General features: G+C 43.7%; 1 protein-coding gene across 7 annotated transcripts in view; it reads right to left on the bottom strand.

Moving 5' to 3' along the window:
- The window catches only part of LOC106606551 (nuclear GTPase SLIP-GC), an 83,814-nt gene that overhangs the window by 45,593 nt on the left and 20,429 nt on the right, over positions 1–17,792 (bottom strand). For all 7 annotated transcript variants that reach the window (XR_006770165.1, XR_006770166.1, XM_045719887.1 and 4 more), the window contains exons 9-12: positions 10,896–10,989; positions 10,584–10,800; positions 3,674–3,901; positions 3,288–3,488 (exon numbers count right to left, since the gene is read on the bottom strand). Coding sequence is in view for 5 of the 7 variants with exons in the window: in XM_045719887.1 (XP_045575843.1) it covers positions 3,288–3,488; positions 3,674–3,901; positions 10,584–10,800; positions 10,896–10,989 (740 nt within the window). In the remaining 2 variants the exon portion in view is untranslated. The remainder of the gene's footprint in view (positions 1–3,287; positions 3,489–3,673; positions 3,902–10,583; positions 10,801–10,895; positions 10,990–17,792) is intronic.

Here is a 17,792-nt window from a genome sequence, read left to right as displayed (position 1 = left end):
TGTTTTTTGCGATGGTCGACGGAGGCGGACAGAGCCTTCAAGAAGTTGAAGACGCTGTTCACCGACGCACCCGTGTTGGTGCACCCGGACCCGTCTTTAGCGTTCGTAGTGGAGGTGGACGCAGCCGAGGCTGGGGTGGGTGCCGTGCTATCACAGCGCTCGGGTGCGCCATTGAAACTCCGCCCCTGCGCTTTCTTTTCGAAGAAGCTCAGTTCGGCGGAGCGTAACTACGATGTGGGGGACAGGGAGTTGCTAGCAGTGGTTAAAGCTTTGAGGGTGTGGCGGCACTGGCTTGAGGGGGCTAAACACCCCTTTCTCATCTGGACCGACCACCGAAACCTGGAGTACATCCGGGCAGCGAGGAGACTGAATCCACGTCAGGCGAGGTGGGCCATGTTCTTCGCCCGGTTTAGGTTTACCATCTCCTATAGACCGGGTTCTCTGAATACTAAGGCCGGCGCGCTGTCCCGTCTCTATGACACGGAGGACCGGCCCATCGATCCAACTCCCATCATTCCAGCGTCTAGGCTGGTGGCACCTGTGGTATGGGAGGTGGACGCGGACATCGAGCGGGCATTGGTGTTGGAACCTGCGCCTGCGCAGGTGCCCGTGGGGCGCATGTATGTGCCGCTCGGTGTTCGTGATCGTTTGATTTGGTGGGCGCACACGCTACCTACTGCGGGTCATCCTGGTGAGGCGAGGACAGTGGGGAGTCTAAGGGGGAAGTACTGGTGGCCCACCTTAGCTAAGGACGTGAGGTCCTATGTCTCTTCCTGTTCGGTGTGTGCCCAGAGTAAGGCTCCTAGGCATCTACCAAGAGGGAAGTTACAGCCCCTCCCCGTTCCACAACGACCATGGTCGCACCTGTCCATTGACTTCCTGACAGATCTTCCCCCCTCTCAGGGGAACACGGCGATTCTGGTGGTTGTGGATCGGTTCTCTAAGTCCTGCCGTCTCCTCCCATTGCCCAGTCTCCCTACGGCCCTGCAGACTGCGGAGGCCCTATTTACCCACGTCTTCCGGCACTACGGGGTGCCGGAGGACATTGTCTCTGATCGAGGTTCCCAGTTCACATCCAGGGTCTGGAGAGCGTTTATGGAGCGGCTGGGGGTCTCGGTCAGTTTGACCTCCGGTTATCACCCCGAGAGCAATGGGCAGGCGGAGAGGGTGAACCAGGAGGTGGGCAGGTTCCTGAGGTCGTATTGCCAGGACCGGCCAGGGAAGTGGGCGAGGTATATTCCCTGGGCTGAATTAGCCCAGAACTCACTTCGCCACTCCTCTACTAACATATCACCCTTTCAGTGTGTGTTAGGTTACCAGCCGGTCCTGGCACCATGGCACCGGAGTCAGACCGAGGCTCCTGCGGTGGAGGACTGGGTCCAGCACTCCAAGGAGACCTGGAGAGCCGTCCAGGACTCACTAAAGGAGGCCAGTGCGCGGCAGAAGAGGAGTGCTGACCGCCACCGCAGTGAGGCGCCCGTGTTCGCACCGGGAGACAGGGTCTGGCTCTCGACCCGGAACCTGCCCCTCCGCGTGCCCTGCCGGAAGCTGGGGCCGCAGTATGTGGGGCCCTTCAAAGTCCTGAGGAGGATAAACGTGGTGTGTTATCGGTTGCAACTCCCTTCCTATTACCGTATTAACCCCTCGTTTCATGTGTCTCTCCTCAGGCCGGTGGTAGCTGGTCCCCTTCACGAAGATGAGGTGCCGGAGGTCCCTCCGCCCCCTCTGGACCTCGGGGGGTCCCCGGCGTACAGAGTACGGGCCATTCTGGACTCGAGACGCCGGGCGAGGGGCCTACAGTACCTCGTGGACTGGGAGGGGTACGGCCCGGAGGAGAGGTGCTGGGTGCCGGCGGCGGACGTCCTGGACCCATCTATGTTGAGGGAGTTCCACCACCTCCGTCCGGATCGCCCTGCGCCTCGCCCTCCGGGTCGACCTCGAGGCCGGCGTCAGGAGGGGGGTACTGTCACGATTCCCACCGACGGTGGCGCCCCCTCCTGCTCGGGTGGCGCTCGGCGGTCGTCGTCACCGGCCTATTAGCTGCCACCGATTCCCTTTTGCTTTTCCCTTTTTTTATTTTGTGACACCTGTGGTCAATTAGCCATTAGAGGGGCTATTTAGTTTAGCTGGCCCGCTCCTGTTCGTGTGCGGGATTAATGATCTGTTTCTTGTTAGACGGCTTATGTTCGTGTCGACGTTGTTGGACGCCGTATGTATTTTCTCCCCTGTGTGTGGGAACATTTGTTTTTTGTGTGAGTGTATATCGACGTTGTTGGACGCCGTATGTATTTTCTCCCCTGTGTGTGGGAACATTTGTTTTTTGGGTGAGTGTATATTAAAAACACCACTACCCTGTGATCGCTGCTTCCTGCGCCTCATTCCTCCTCCACGATTACCAAGCCGTAACAGCTTGTAAGTAAGCATTTCACTGTAAGGTCTACAATTGTTGTATTCGGCGCTTGTGACAAAGTTTAATATGATTGGAACTCTACAGCTCTGACAGAGTGACCATTGGGTTCTTGGTCACCTTCCTGACCAAGGCCCTTCTCTCCCAATTGCTCAGTTTGGCCAGGCGGCTAGCTCTGGGAAGAGTCTTGGTGGTTCCAAACCTCTTTCATTTAAGAATGATGGAGGCCACTGTGTCCTTGGGGACCTTCAATGCTGCAGAAATGTTTTGGTACCCTTCCCCAGATCTGTGCCTCGACACAATCCTGTCTCAGAGCTCTATGGACAATGCCTTTGACCTCATGGCTTGGTTTTTCTTTGAAATGCACTGTCAACTGTGAGACCTTATATAGGCACGTGTGTGCCTTTCCAAATCATGTCCAATCAATTGAATTTACCACAGGTGGACTCGAATGAAGTTGCAGAAACATCTCAAGGATGATCAGTGGAAACAAAATGCACCTGAGCTCAATTTCTAGTCCATAGCAAAGGGTCTGAGTACGTATGTAAATAAGGCATTTCTGTCTTTATAAATTTGCACAAATTTCTAAAAACTTGTTTTTGCTTTGTCGTTATGCGGTATTGTGTGTAAATTAATTAGGAAATGTTTTCATTCAAGGGTTCTAAATACTTTCTGAATGTACTGTATATAGCTTTCATAAGCCTACATAATATGTATATATTAATCAATTGTATATAAATAAACTAAGATACATAGATATAGCCAGTCATTTGCCCCTGTACCTATGATGTTGATCTATCACCAACCAAATTAGAAGTTGCATGAATACAATTCTAAACAGAACATGGGATCATCATCAATAAGATTTGTAAATAATTACTGATTTCCACATCTCATCTCTGCTCTTGTTGCAGTCTCCATTGCCTGGAAGATCAACAAGCACAACATGCTCCAGCAGGTCTTTGGAGTTTGGCACCTTGATGGTTATACACTTCACAAGCGGCCAATACTGTCTTTTAAATGTATCACTCTGTGTGTCACTCCGTGTGTAACAAGTTATCTTTTCAGAGAGTTCTTCAGCCTGCAATTGTAATAAAGCATCATTACATGCATTGATGAAAAACAAAATATCTTAAAATAACACTTTGGCAAAAATCATTTGCAATCAGACCTGGTTGCCGACCTAAAATGATTTTCTTATCCATATTATTTTTTCACAAAAGCACACAATCTTCACGGAAGTGAACTTGCATGACACTAACTTACTGTGTTACATTTAAATATTTTCTTGACTGATAAATGGAACTCTGGAACTTCTCTGAAGTGCTTCCTGTCCGTTAATTCTTCTAAGGTTGCCCCACTTCCAGCTTTTCCATACAAAGCTGATATATTTTCATCATCAATGTCATCATCGTCGTCATCCATTTCCTGATCTTCATTTCCATCCTTATAAGATCTGTCTCTGAAGATGGATTCTAGCTCCTCTTTCCATTCCTAATAAAAATGTAAAACCATAACAAATGTGTAATACATGCTGTGTCACTATTTTCCAGCTAAGTGCTACGAAACCACCTAGCCAGCTTACTTCTTACGCAACACTAGCAATGCAATGTCTAGGGGTCCCAGGCCATATAGAGTTGTTTTTAGATGGTCATACCATGGATCATTTAGCATTCTTCTTCCTTTATTTTTTGACTGCTGTAGGTATAAAAACATTAGCTGGCACATCGGCGGTACCGACTTCAGATGAGTCCTGTGAAGCTTGTGGGGGTGGTAGAGCAAACCGGAGAACACTGTTGAGTTTTTAGCCCAAACCGTTCAGACGCTACAGACGTTTTCGAGAGAAGACCGATTTTCGGATGTCTTCTGGTATGGCTAGCACTGTTGTAGCTCTTCCACCGAAGATGCAGAAAACTGACATCGCCGGATAAAGTGGATTGAGACACAGCCCATGCATCTCTAGCTTAAACAGACAGATGTTGATGGGGATTTTGTGTTATGATAATCGACAAGCCTGGCACAAGACCTGGACCCGGTTGCTACTGCACCTAGGGATGAGGTGTGAATGTGTAGTGTTGTCATGACTCTCACCCCTTTCAGTGGATTGGCTAGGCAGCAGAGATGTGAACAACCCCCCCCCCCCTGTTAGGTGGGGGGCAGCTTTATGACTTTACGACAACTTTCATAAGCCTACATAAATTCCCCCACCCCCCCGCTAATTAGTGGACCCTCACTCATAAACGGATTGATTGCTGACCTCAGCAGCGATAGCAACCCTAACTACCCATTTGAATAAAAACAGTGGAAATCGCTACAAACGCTCTCCAAAATCAACCATCGGGCGCACCTTGTAAAGGTACTCTCCAGTTTAGCCCTGATGTACTGCCATCCGAGATTGGCTTTGGTCCAATACAGCGGTGCACAGCTGAAGCACGGGCAGGAAGTGGTAGACATAAAGGGACAGGTGGAGAGAACTGGGAAACTAACGACAAAAACAGGAAATGCTGCTAACAGTGGAACTGCGTTTGAAACTGAACAATTAAAAGTAATTGCAAAAATGTATGACGACGAATGAGCACAAACGCTTCAACAAAATCATCTTCTACAGGAACAAAATCGTCTTCTACAGGAGCAACTCGATTTAGCAAAACTAAATATGACGAAGTACACACCAAACTAGATAAATCTGACGAGTTATCTACAAACAAGAGCTTGCAACTTGATAACATGCATGTAGTTTTGTTGAACGTTACTCAAAGTAACAATGTTCTAGTCCAAATGCTGCAGACCAAAGACGATCAGTTAATGAACACAATGACCAAGTTGGATGACAAATCAGCAGATCCCATTGAAGTCGCTGACCAATTGAATGATGAGAGAACTCAGGTGATGAAGATGGAAATATTGATTTCTAAGCATGCGGAGGAAATCTCATTACTGAAACTCTCACTCCATACTCGAGACCTCTACCTGCAAACCATGTCAAATAAGTATGAGGCCGAATAACGCAAGTGCGACACCAGCGTGTCTGAAATAAGTACTCTAAGCGCCCAAGTGGACTCTGCTATGCAGCAGAATACCACCCTTAGGTACCATCTGGAGGAATTCCAGAACAGTCCCGCGCTACAGCATGACTACCCAACAGAGCAACCTAGCCCGCAACCAGAGCTCGGTTCTTAGAGGAGTGAAGACGACAGAAGGTTTCAGACTTTGTCTCTTGCAGTTGTCCCTCAGTCTTCCCCTCTTGGCTGTTTGGCTCAGGGTAATATGGCGCAACCTCGCTGCCAAAGCTACGCTTCACCTCTTGGCCTTCCGGCCCATTATCCTCCACAGGATGAAGTAGATGCTCCCTGCGCACTTGGCAGGGAACGCTTTGACAAACTTGTCAAACTTCCACAACTTTGACCCCGTTCCAGGCCAGCCAAACGACACTGAGATGTTCCTAGCAGACATGGAGGATGCAATGGATGGCTACCCAAACGCTACGGGTGCTGACAGACTTTACCTGTTAAAGTGATTGTTGAATAGTCACATGATAAGGTTCATTTGTATCCAACAGCAACACGTGCAAAACAACTACTCTAAACTTGCCACAGCTTTGAAAATAGAATTCAGTGGTTCTGCGACTCGCTAACACTGTCAAACAAGCTTGGAATGTACACCCACAAGCTTACTATCATAGGCTTCATTCAGCTTACTTTGGCCTACTCACTGAAACAGGAATGGAAGAGCTGTAACCATTCAAATGTTTCTGTCGAACATATATCCCCACTTCACAACTTCTGTAGGGCCCTACTTTGTGGGGTATATCATAACTCAAGGCGCCCATACCTGGAAACAGTCCTGGAGGACTGCTTAACCTGTCATGCACTAATTGATCCAGGAACTACCATGTTGCTCATCTCTCAAACGTTGTTCGATGATCTCAAAAGGGCTTTGAACCCAGCTAAACGTTTGTTGAAAACAGAACGATGTGATACTTTCCTTCGAGGTTTCACTCAGGCTACCTCGCCTCTCAATGCGACTCATGCTGAAACTACGATTCTAAGACGTATCGCTTGTTCACGCTGTGTATGTTATCAGCCTCAAATCTGAACCACTGCTACTCGAAACAGACTTGAAGGATCGTTTGATCCCTCTGATGGATTGGAAGACCAACCAAGTATGGTCACAGGCACCTGTGCTGTCTCCACGGACCATAATGTCGTCTCCTACTGCTGACTGCAACAGTCACCCACAAGGACCATCTATCAGAAGAACCCCTTTTGAAAGAGATGTCTCGACACTTCTCAGTGCAGCATCTGACCCAAGGAGATATTACGATATCTTGTCACATTCAATCAGCAAACCTGATTGACAAGTCTTTATATGATTTCGAGCCAGCAGTCTCTGACCAACTTCCCGCCACCATGGAGTCACGCGATACTATTGCTGAGATTAACTTCTCTTGTCCTTCAGACACTTCCGCAAGCACTGCGGCTATCTCAGGATTAAAAGCATCAACGCGCAGCTTCTGTTGATACATTTTCCGCTTTGAGGGGGACTGAAACCCCTTACAATGAATCTAACGCCGTCAGTCCCACAACTGACCCGATGATTTCCACTGGTGAAACACTGCCATATCGCAAAACCATATCCTCATCTCAGTTCGCAGGTACTGGAACTGTCGCCACATGCGGACGCTGTGGTGACTGACAGGCCTCGACAGCCACTAAGCATTTGAATGCACAAACACCAGGAGATTTGGTTGAATGGTTAAAACCGAACCTACAACCTACGTGGTTGCTGACAACTCGTACACAGGGTACAAACCTTTAGTTTGTGCCTTGGATACCCAAACCAACCGCTGGTGTGGGGTTCCCGAGGCCGGTGGGGTGGGGTGGGGGTGTGGGAGGTCGAGACTACGTGCAATACTGGACGAGGCCGCCAGAGCAGGAAACAAATCTAAACTTCCCCATGACAACAGAGGAGCGGACAGACCCCTCGACGGGGATAACTTAGAACACATCTGAGATATCACTGAGGTGTACCACACTGGTCGTAAACGAAGTCCAGTGGACTTTCCACCTCCAAAACAAACGGCAACAATAATCATTCCTTGCCATGTGTAGTTTCAACTACAACGCAACTAGTAAAGTGCTCTAATCATTTATTCCGGTAGGATAACATTTCAGAATAAATCAGTAGGATACCTGGTCCAGTCCAGCAACAATCAGTAAGAAGGTTAGAGACCTAACAAGTCAAATTACCCTTGACAACAGCGACAGAGTAGTTAGGAGTCACTCAGATTGCAACACGTGGAAGGGAATCTCCAAAACACTCTTCCGATGGTTAACACACATGACACTAATAAATAGAACCCTCAATTCAGGAGGAAAGTTATTAGAAGTCATGAACCATGATCACACCGCATGCGACTGGTTCAGTGCTTATAAAGTACTTCCGTAGTGAGGTTAGCTCCTCCGTGGATAACATAGGTATGAAATAAACTTCTTCATACCTATCGCCACTACAATGGTGGAAGACACAATGACTTGTAGTAAAACCACTACAGACTCACTCGACAACTCTTACTGACCTCCAGGCATTGACCTGAAAATTACCTGATCACGTCAGACTCATTCTGAAGAAGTTGTAGTCTACCAGGATACTTGGTTTTATTCCATTGGCATGCGTGCTTATGTAAGCATAAACGCACATGAACAATGGAACATTCAAAGAGGATTTATGCTAGGATCACTTAAGGGTCTGAGCAAAACGCCAGCCTGGGTAAAGTTGAAAATTTACCCTGAGGCCTTTGACCCTACAGCTACCGTACTCACAGTTTCTCCCCAGAAGTCCATAGGTTATCCCTGTAGACTTCCCAAAACGAGTGCCTTACAGCTGTAGACGTATCATGTAGTTATAAACTTGGGATAGTGCCTAAGCAACACCACTAAGTAGGAAAACCGTAGACATGACATTAGACACAATGCCATGATAGTCATTTAGCCAAGACCATGGACGTTTATAGAATACAGTCCAATTAGATGATTAAGGTGTGATAACTATATTTTGTATCTCTTTTGTTTATGCTTCTATTCATTTTGTTTCGTTTTCTTTGACACTTAGGAAGTGATAGAACCATAGACAACTTCCCCATACAACCATCAGTTAGTACCACAATGCCGCTCATTTGCATGTAATTATGTATTTTGTGAGTGTGTGTGCGTGCGTTGCTAACATCTGCCTAAGTTACTGGCCAGATCTATCAGCCTGGAAGACCAGACGACGTGTCCGAAATGGCGATGCCCAACCCGGACATCCTCGGCCCATCCTTGGAGCTGCCAGCAGCTTGCAGAAATCCTCCCAGGGTAAACCACCAGAGGGGGACAGCAATGGTGATCCCCAACCAGGACATCTCGGGGTCATTTTTATGGTGGGTTGCAACATGCAGAATAATACCAAGATTGAACCACCAGAGGGGCCTGCTCGCCCCTTTCAGTGGATTGGCTGTTAGGGGGGGGGGCGTTTTATGACTTTACGATAGGTCATAAATTCCTGGCCGAGACTCTCTCTCCCCCTGGTTATGCAGAAAGAGAGGAGAGAGGAGACTTTTTTAACAGAGACCCTTCCCGCCAAAACTCCAACATCCTACAATGAATGAACAATATTTCCAACATAGAGGATGTGGCAAACGATCGGGGTATGCAAAAACGACCATGTCAATTCTTTTTTCATTTTGTGACATCATGAAAGACAGTAGGACAACTTAACAGTATCTCTTAATTTCCCAGCTGTCAGGTTTACATCTGAATGTTGTATAAGATGAATGATTAAGAATACTTTTGAAAAGATAACAATGTGATTTAGTCTTCTAAATGAGAATGGGTTGTTTTATGGTAACTTATGCATAGTCAGTTGCCACGCCCAGGTGGGCACAAACATGATGAGACGGACCCTTTACTATCCAAATATAAAAGCCCCCGTGACGCAATTCCCACCAGACCACGTAAACCACGGTGTAAGCTAAGGTTGCAAATGGTTGAATTTCTAATTCCAGAAAGAACGTGAGAGCTTGCTCCACATGTTTGAAATGGTTGAATTTCTATTAGGCCAGTCTACACACGGTGTAATCCGGGTGTTACAAATGGTTTGAAACTACAACTCTAACAAAATACCAGACAACGTGGAGCGCCGAACTCTGAACTATTGATCACTAAAGAAGTGAATCCTAGACTACAGCCTATATCAGTCTGCAGCTGAAAATGTGTGCAAGTCTAGTCCAAGAACACTGACGACAATGCAGAAGCATCTATAAAGTGAGATGAACCTCTCACACCACGACCCGGAAGACTCTACAAAGGACAATGGCGATCTCTACTTGGCAAACCAGTCTTACCACATTGACCAGCTATCTAAGCCAGCTTCACGTAAATACATTGCATTACTTTTTCAAATGAGAGATTTATTAGTGACATATGTATTTGTATTTCCGTGAGCGGAGGTTCCCCATTCTCCTAGAGACCCATTCCTTTGTCTCCGTTCCTTCCCCCCTTTTCTCTCTGTTTCTACCGTGTTGTAACCAAACTGTCATGTTTTGTTAAGTCTTCTAGGGACGGTATTTACTGTATAATATTAGGATGTTTTATATATTCTGTAATTGTGTAATTAGCTAGTAAATAAATAATTGAGCCAATTTGTGTATGGATGATTCATCAAGTAAAGTCTGGGTTTGTGCAGACTACAAGGATTTACGACGTTGAAGAACAGCTGAGATAGGATAAGATTCCAAACATTGGCCTTGCATGTACAGTAATTGCAATTACACCTGGTATTACTTGCAATTACAACTGTGTTCAGATCTAACTTTTCCCTCCAATTCAAGACATCCGTATGCTTGGCATGACTGTATGGGCATAGCAAACCATTGGATATTCCCTTAAATATTTTGATGTGCAACATGGAATTAAAATTGAAGAGGACCAGTTCTTATAGCGAGATACATTGTATTATTGTTTCTTATATTGTTTCTTCTTCTTTTAATACAAGGTGTATATTGGGTCAATGACTCAGATTCAGATCTAAGTTTTAGTTGCATTGATATGTTTCAAAGAAGCTTTTAATGAATTTTACTATTCCTCATGACACCACTTCCAAAACATTGTGAGATTAGGATATAAACAGATGCTCTTACCTCCTCTGTCATGAACTCAATCTCTGCGATATACTTCGAGTCTGTCATATTGGCCTCCACCTGAATCATGACCGAGGTGCATGCCCCTTGGTTTCCAGAGGGCAGCAATTTTGGCTCACCCAAGATGGTGTTAATCAAGACGCTCTTACCAGCTCCAGTCTTCCCAAAAACACCCACTATCTCTTTTTTGTCTTTCTCCAATGTTTGGATCTTACCTCTGTTAGAAATGAAAGACGAAAACAATTAAAGCAATTTCGTGGCCTGTATGAGTCTTTATCCAAGTGTTTTCTCTTCACATTTAAAAATGCTTACCTGAGGAAGTCAATGAGTTTTGTAGAAGGCAGATCATCAAGTTTGCTTTTGACACATTCCATGATCTTCTTCACCTCTGTCTTGGTTTCAGTTTCTGTCAGAGTTAAACACAGGTCACCAACCAGCTATAACCTTGTTGTGTCAACATGTTTATAAAGGTGGAAAACATATTACAAGGAAATAACAAGAGGAATGCACAGTGGCATTCAGTTATGCTATATCATAAACTGAGAAAATGTTGCTGTGTGTGGATGTTAGAAGTGTCATGGTTCCACCTGTTACCAGGGGGCGGCAGAGACCGCCCTAGAGACATTAATGACACTCCGGTGTGTCCTATTACTCATTATGATTTCCCTGTTAAAAGAGGTGTGTTTTCTGGTTTCCTTTGAAGAAGCTTGAATTGTTTTGCTGTGTGCGGTTGTCTCTTGAGTAAGTTTTCGAGACATAGTGTTCGTTGTTTTTCCAGTGTTCCTGTGATCCTTCGGTTACCGGTCCTCAGTCAAGTATTTATGTTTATCCTTAAACACTGATTCCTCATCTGGTCTCTTCTCTGCTCCTGGGTCCAACCTCACCACGTCACAAGAAGAATTTATAGCATGTGTTGAGTTAAAGGAGTACTCCACTCAAATAACCATATATTTACTACTGTTAGAGAGATGGCTACAAGAGCAGAGCACTGGACTCTATAACACCACTTTTGAGGTCTGAAAACATCTGAAAACTTAGATTTTGGAGTGAACTGTAATTGTAGCTTCTCCAACTGTGCAACCTGTAAACGGTGAACTGTCAGTCATGTCCATTTGTAGGATTCTCAATTAGTAATGTCTACAATAAATTTACTTAAATGGTTTTGAATTAAAATAGTTCTTAGCCCTTTACACTTGTACCATGTGTTGAGTTAAAGGAGTACTCCACTGCAATGAAAATGTCAGATTTGGACACTGATAAGTGCCTAAGTTGTATCTCAGTGGCTGTACAGTAACATGCTATACATGACATCAGAGCTCAGGGTTTCCACTTCAAGGCTCTGTAGGGGTTTTGACTGACAGCCATTCTGAACTTGAGCACCAAGCGGGGCAACAAGTTGCCCCCATCCCTCCCGCTAATTGGGCAACTTTTGCAAAACAAAAGTAAGGGAAATACAGTAAATTAAGAAGACGATGTTTATTGAAATATCAGATGTTGAGGATAATAAATACCGCTTTGATGTCATACAAGCAAGCCAAACACCTGTGAGTCCAAATGTGCACTTCGCATTTCTGCCTTATATCATAAACCTCATTTAATGTACAGTGTCAAGGTTAATGATCACTATCTTTGATGTACAGTTACAAGAGTACATTACATTATAACCTGGGTTGTCCTGAACAGAATGAGCCTGTGTTTGTATTATGAAGAAATCTGAATGCCTACCATTGTAATATCGTATTTTATAATTAAGCTAGTCATGTTGGCAATAGAAAAAGCTTTCAAATGATGCCGACCTGACCCAGACTGTGATTTATAATGGACTGTTTTTGGATCGCGTAAACAACAGTAATTGTGTGATCATGGGGATGAAGGGCTGTTTTTCAAATCAAAACAACTACAAGTGTTGTTAAGGCACAGATAGCAGAGCAAAAAAAACACCTTATTGTTGAAGACTCTTCTTTCAGTCATAAAACAACATCAAAATTACTTCTGAACTGTGTACACTTTGGAGGGGTGTGGCCACTTGGAGACACCAGTTAGTCCTCTTAGTCAATTTGTTTGTCTTCTGTTTATTTTATTTTATTTAACCTTTTAATTTGACTACGCAAGAACAAATTCTTATACAATGACGCCTACCAAAAGGCAAAAGGCCAACTGTGAGGACGGGGGCTGGAATTAAAAATATAAATAAAATAAATACAAATATACGACAAAACACACATCACGACGAGAGACAACACTTCATGAAGAGAGACCTAAGACAAGATACTGTAGCATGGCAGCAACACATGCCAACACAGCATGGTAGCAACACAACATGACAACATGGTTATGCAGCACATGGCAGCAACACAACATGGTAGCAGCACAAAACAGGGTACAAACAGCACAGACAACAGCACAAAGGGCAAGAAGGTAGAGACAACAATACATCATGCAAAGCAGCCACAACTGTCAGTAAGTGTCCATGACTGAGTCTTTGAATGAAGAGATTGAGGTAAAACTGTCCAGTTTGAGTGTTTGTTGCAGCTAATTCCAGTCGCTAGCTGCAGCGAACTGAAAATACGAGCGACCCAGGGATGTGTGTGCTTCGGGGACCTTTAACAGAACGTGACTGGCAGAACGGGTGTTGTATGTGGAGGATGAGGGCAGCAGTAGATATTTCAGATAGCGGGGAGTGAAGCCTAAGCAGGGGCGAAAATCTGATAGCAACTTTGGAGGGGACAATTGCATGAAATTTTCTCAAGAGCAATTCCTGAGGGGGACACCAAAAGTAGTGCTGTAACACATAGCCTACATTGTAATATGGTAAATGTATATTGAGGAACCAAAGAAATAAGGTGTTTGCCGTACTCCTAACTACCGGTACCCAAAACTACACAACTAATCACAACAGCAATACCATTGCCTTTAACAAATCTTAGCTCAGTCACCAGTTTAACATTTTATCAACTAGTCTTTGAGATATTAGGCTACTAGGGTTCTTACTTTGCGTTTTGGTGTACTGAAAAATACTCTGATGTCCGTCTTTTATTTTTCTGCCATTTTTCTACCTGGCTGGCTGGCTACACACACACAGTGTGTAGGTTATTTAGAGTAGGAGATGGGCTTCTATCATCTTATCTTTTCTCATTCTATTTGGGCTTCGATCTAAAAGGTAGCTAGCAAATGTGAAACGGATTAAAATGATAAGAGTTGACAGCTGTATGAGTTCACCATTTACACAACATATTCTGCAACCTTCTGTAATTTTAATAGTTTGTTTCATATTAGCTGGCTTCCAACAATAGCTGAATTTGCAAAGCTAGTGAGCACCAATTCCGTTTCAGTGGTGTTTGCTATAATCTTTGCTACCCGGGTTAAATAAAGGTGAAATAAAATAAATAAATAAAAGTACCCTTGCGACAATGAGACCATTAAATATATTTAAGACAATGGTAGAAAAGAGTGTAGTTCTGTTCAGTTTGGACTTCAGTTTATCGCTAACCTTATCACAGGGACTTTGAAGCACTAACTTACATCATCTGCATGCTGATCTTGGAATAAATTGATGATAGCAAAGATTACATTTTTGACAAGGCCACATAAATGGAATAGGTACTAGCTAGCTTAATAGTTAATATTTGTGCGCTAGCTCTGCATATTCAGCTAGTGTGTGTGTGTGATTGACTGGATTAACCTCACGTCAGTTACGTTCATTGAGTGCCTTTCAGACAGTAGATACGACCCCTCTGTTACCTTGCCAACTAAGGAATTGGCAGTGGATCAAACCATTGTGAGGCAAAGGGTGGGGGGGTCGCAATCTTTTGAAACTTAAAAACGCGCTATTAAGTGTCTATAATCAGCACAATTGCTTTCATTGCGTATTATTAATATTATTTAAATTACATAGTTAGGTTTCAGTGATATATTGGGGGGGACAAATCATATTTTTCCCAGGATGGGGGGGTCGTGTCCCCTCCGTCCCCCCCGGGATTTCCGCCCCTGGGCCTAAGAGGGTTTTATAAATAAGCATCAACCAGTGGGTCTTGCGACGGGTATACCGAGATGACCCGTTTACAGAGGAGTATAGTGTGCAGTGATGTGTCCTATAAGAAGCATTGGTGGCAAATATGATTGCTAAATGGTAAAGTACATCTAGTCACTCGAGCACCCTTACCTGCCAATCTATAAATTACGTCTCTGTAATGTTGCACCTACCCCAAATTTTCCAAGACTATTCTTATCACATTATCAACAAATGCGGCAAATAGTACAGTAAATGTAAAATGCATATCAAATCAATCAGTGTAATGTTTGGATTCAGTCATGTGTCAGGTGTACTATTGTGTCATCTCCTTTAGACTAATCATTTTCCCATCATCTCCAAACTGTTTTAACCTCTTCGCTATAGGGGGCAGTATTTTCACGGCCGGATGAAAAACGTACCCAAATTAAACAGCCTACTACTCGGGCCCAGAGTCGAATATTTGCCTATTATTAGTTTGGATAGAGAACACTCTGAAGTTTCTAAAACTGTTTGAATGGTGTCTGTGAGTATAACATAACTCATATGGCAGGCAAAAACCTGAGAAAAAGTCAACCAGGAAGTGGAGGCTCTGAGAAATGTAGTTCTTCTTTCTAGTCCCTTTCAAAACTTTCACTATCTGTGCTTTTACGTTGCACTGTCTAAGGCTTCCATTGGCTGTCTAAAGCCTTCAGAAAGTGGATTGAGCCTTCTCCTGTCTCTGGGCAGAGTATAGTAGCTCAGTTTCTGAGTGGTCTGCCTGAGGACAAAGAGATTGGATATGCGCGTTCCTGCGAGCACGTTGTTTTTTATTTTCCTCCTTGAATGAATACACTATTGTCCGGTTGGAATATTATCGCAATGTTACGTTAAAAATACCATAAAAATTGATTTTAAACAGCGTTTGACATGCTTCTAAGTACGGTAATGGAACATTTGGACTTTTTGTGTCTCGAATTGTGCTCGCGCGTTACCCTTTGGATAGTGACCTGAATGCACGAACAAAACGGAGGTATTTGGACATAACTATGGATTATTTCGAACAAAAACAACATTTGTTGTGGAAGTAGCAGTCCTGGGAGTGCATTCTGACGAAGATCAGCAAAGGTAATACAATATTTCTAATACTAATTCTGAGTTTAGGTGAGACCGAAGTTGGCGGGTGTCTGAATAGCTAGCCGTGATGCCTGAGCTATGTACTCAGAATATTGAAAAATGTGCTTTCTCCGTAAAGCTATTTTAAAATCTGACACAGCGGTTGCATAAAGGAGTAGTCTATCTATAATTCTTAAAATGTTTGTTATGTATTTTGTCAACGTTTATGATGAGTATTTTTGTAAATTCACCGGAAGTTTTTGGTGGGATATACATTTTCTGAACATCAAGCGCCAATGTATAATGCTGTTTTTGGATATAAATATGAACTTTATCGAACAAAACATACATGTATTGTGTAACATAATGTCCTAGTAGTGTCATCTGATGAAGATCGTCAAAGGTTAGTGCATAATTTAGCTGTGTTTTCGGTTTCTGTGACATATACCCTTGCTTGGAAAATGGCTGTGTGATTATTTGTGTCTATGTACTCTCCTAACATAATCTAATGTTTTGCTTTCGCTGTAAAGCCTTTTTGAAATCGGACAATGTGGTTAGATTAACTTCTCTAGGGCCAGTGGGACGATTTCGTCCCACCTACGTAACAGCCAGTGGAATCCCGTGGCGCGTTATTCAAATACCTTAGAAATGCTATTACTTCAAGTTCTCAAACATATTACTATTTTACACCATTTTAAAGACAAGACTCTCGTTAATCTAACCACACTGTCCGATTTCAAAAAGGCTTTACAACGAAAGCAAAACATTAGATTATGTCAGCAGAGTACCCAGCCAGAAATAATCAGACACCCATTTTTCAAGCTAGCATATAATGTCACATAAACCCAAACCACAGCTAAATGCAGCACTAACCTTTGATGATCTTCATCAGATGACAATCTTAGGACATTATGTTATACAATACATGCATGTTTTGTTCAATCAAGTTCATATTTATATCAAAAACCAGCTTTTTACATTAGCATGTGACGTTCAGAACTAGCATACCCCCCGCAAACTTCCGGTGAATTTACTTAATTACTCATGATAAACGTTCACAAAAAACATAACAATTATTTTAAGAATTATAGATACAGAACTCCTCTATGCACTCGCTATGTCCGATTTTAAAATAGCTTTTCGGTGAAAGCACATTTTGCAATATTCTCAGTAGATAGCCCGGCATCACAGGGCTAGCTATTTAGACACCCGGCAAGTTTAGCCCTCACCAAAGTCAGATTTACTATAAGAAAAATGTTAATACCTTTGCTGTTCTTCGTCAGAATGCACTCCCAGGACTTCTACTTCAATAACAAATGTTGGTTTGGTTCAAAATAATCCATAGTTATGTTCAAATATCCTCTGTTTTGTTCGTGCGTTCAAGACACTATCCGAAGTGTAAAGAAGGGTGACGCGCATGACGCGTTTCTTGACAAAACATTTCTAAATATTCCATTACCGTACTTCGAAGCATGTCAACCGCTGTTTAAAATCAATTTTTATGCCATTTTTCTCGTAAAAAAGCGATAATATTCCGACCGGGAAAGCGTGTTTACGTTCAAAGAGAGAGAAAATAAAAACATGGTATCCCCTCGGGCACGAGCCTCAGTCTGATGGTCCTCTGATAGAGCACTTACCGAAGGCGGTAATGTTTTTCATCCAGAGGCTGGAATTACATCATTCAGCTTTTTCCCGGGTTCTGAGAGCCTATGGGAGCCGTAGGAAGTGTCACGTTACAGCAAAGATCCTCAGTTTTCAATAAACAGAGCCAAGAAGCTCAAGGAATGGTCAGAGAGGGCACTTCCTGTACAGAATCTTCTCAGGTTTTTGCCTGCCATATGAGTTCTGTTATACTCACAGACACCATTCAAACAGTTTTAAAAACTTTAGGGTGGTTTCTATCCAAAGCCAATAATTATATGCATATTCTAGTTTCTGGGCAGTAGTAATAACCAGATTAAATCGGGTACGTTTTTTATCCGGCCGTGTAAATACTGCCCCCTAGCCCTAACAGGTTAACGAGAGTCTTATCTTTAAAATGGTGTAAAATAGTTGATTGTTTGAGAAAATTGAATTGTGGTATTTTAGTTGTTTTTGTATTTCGC

The sequence above is a fragment of the Salmo salar genome, chromosome ssa06, assembly GCF_905237065.1.
Source record: "Salmo salar chromosome ssa06, Ssal_v3.1, whole genome shotgun sequence".
Classification (NCBI taxonomy): domain Eukaryota; kingdom Metazoa; phylum Chordata; class Actinopteri; order Salmoniformes; family Salmonidae; genus Salmo; species Salmo salar.
This window is presented reverse-complemented; position numbering and strand designations above follow the sequence as displayed.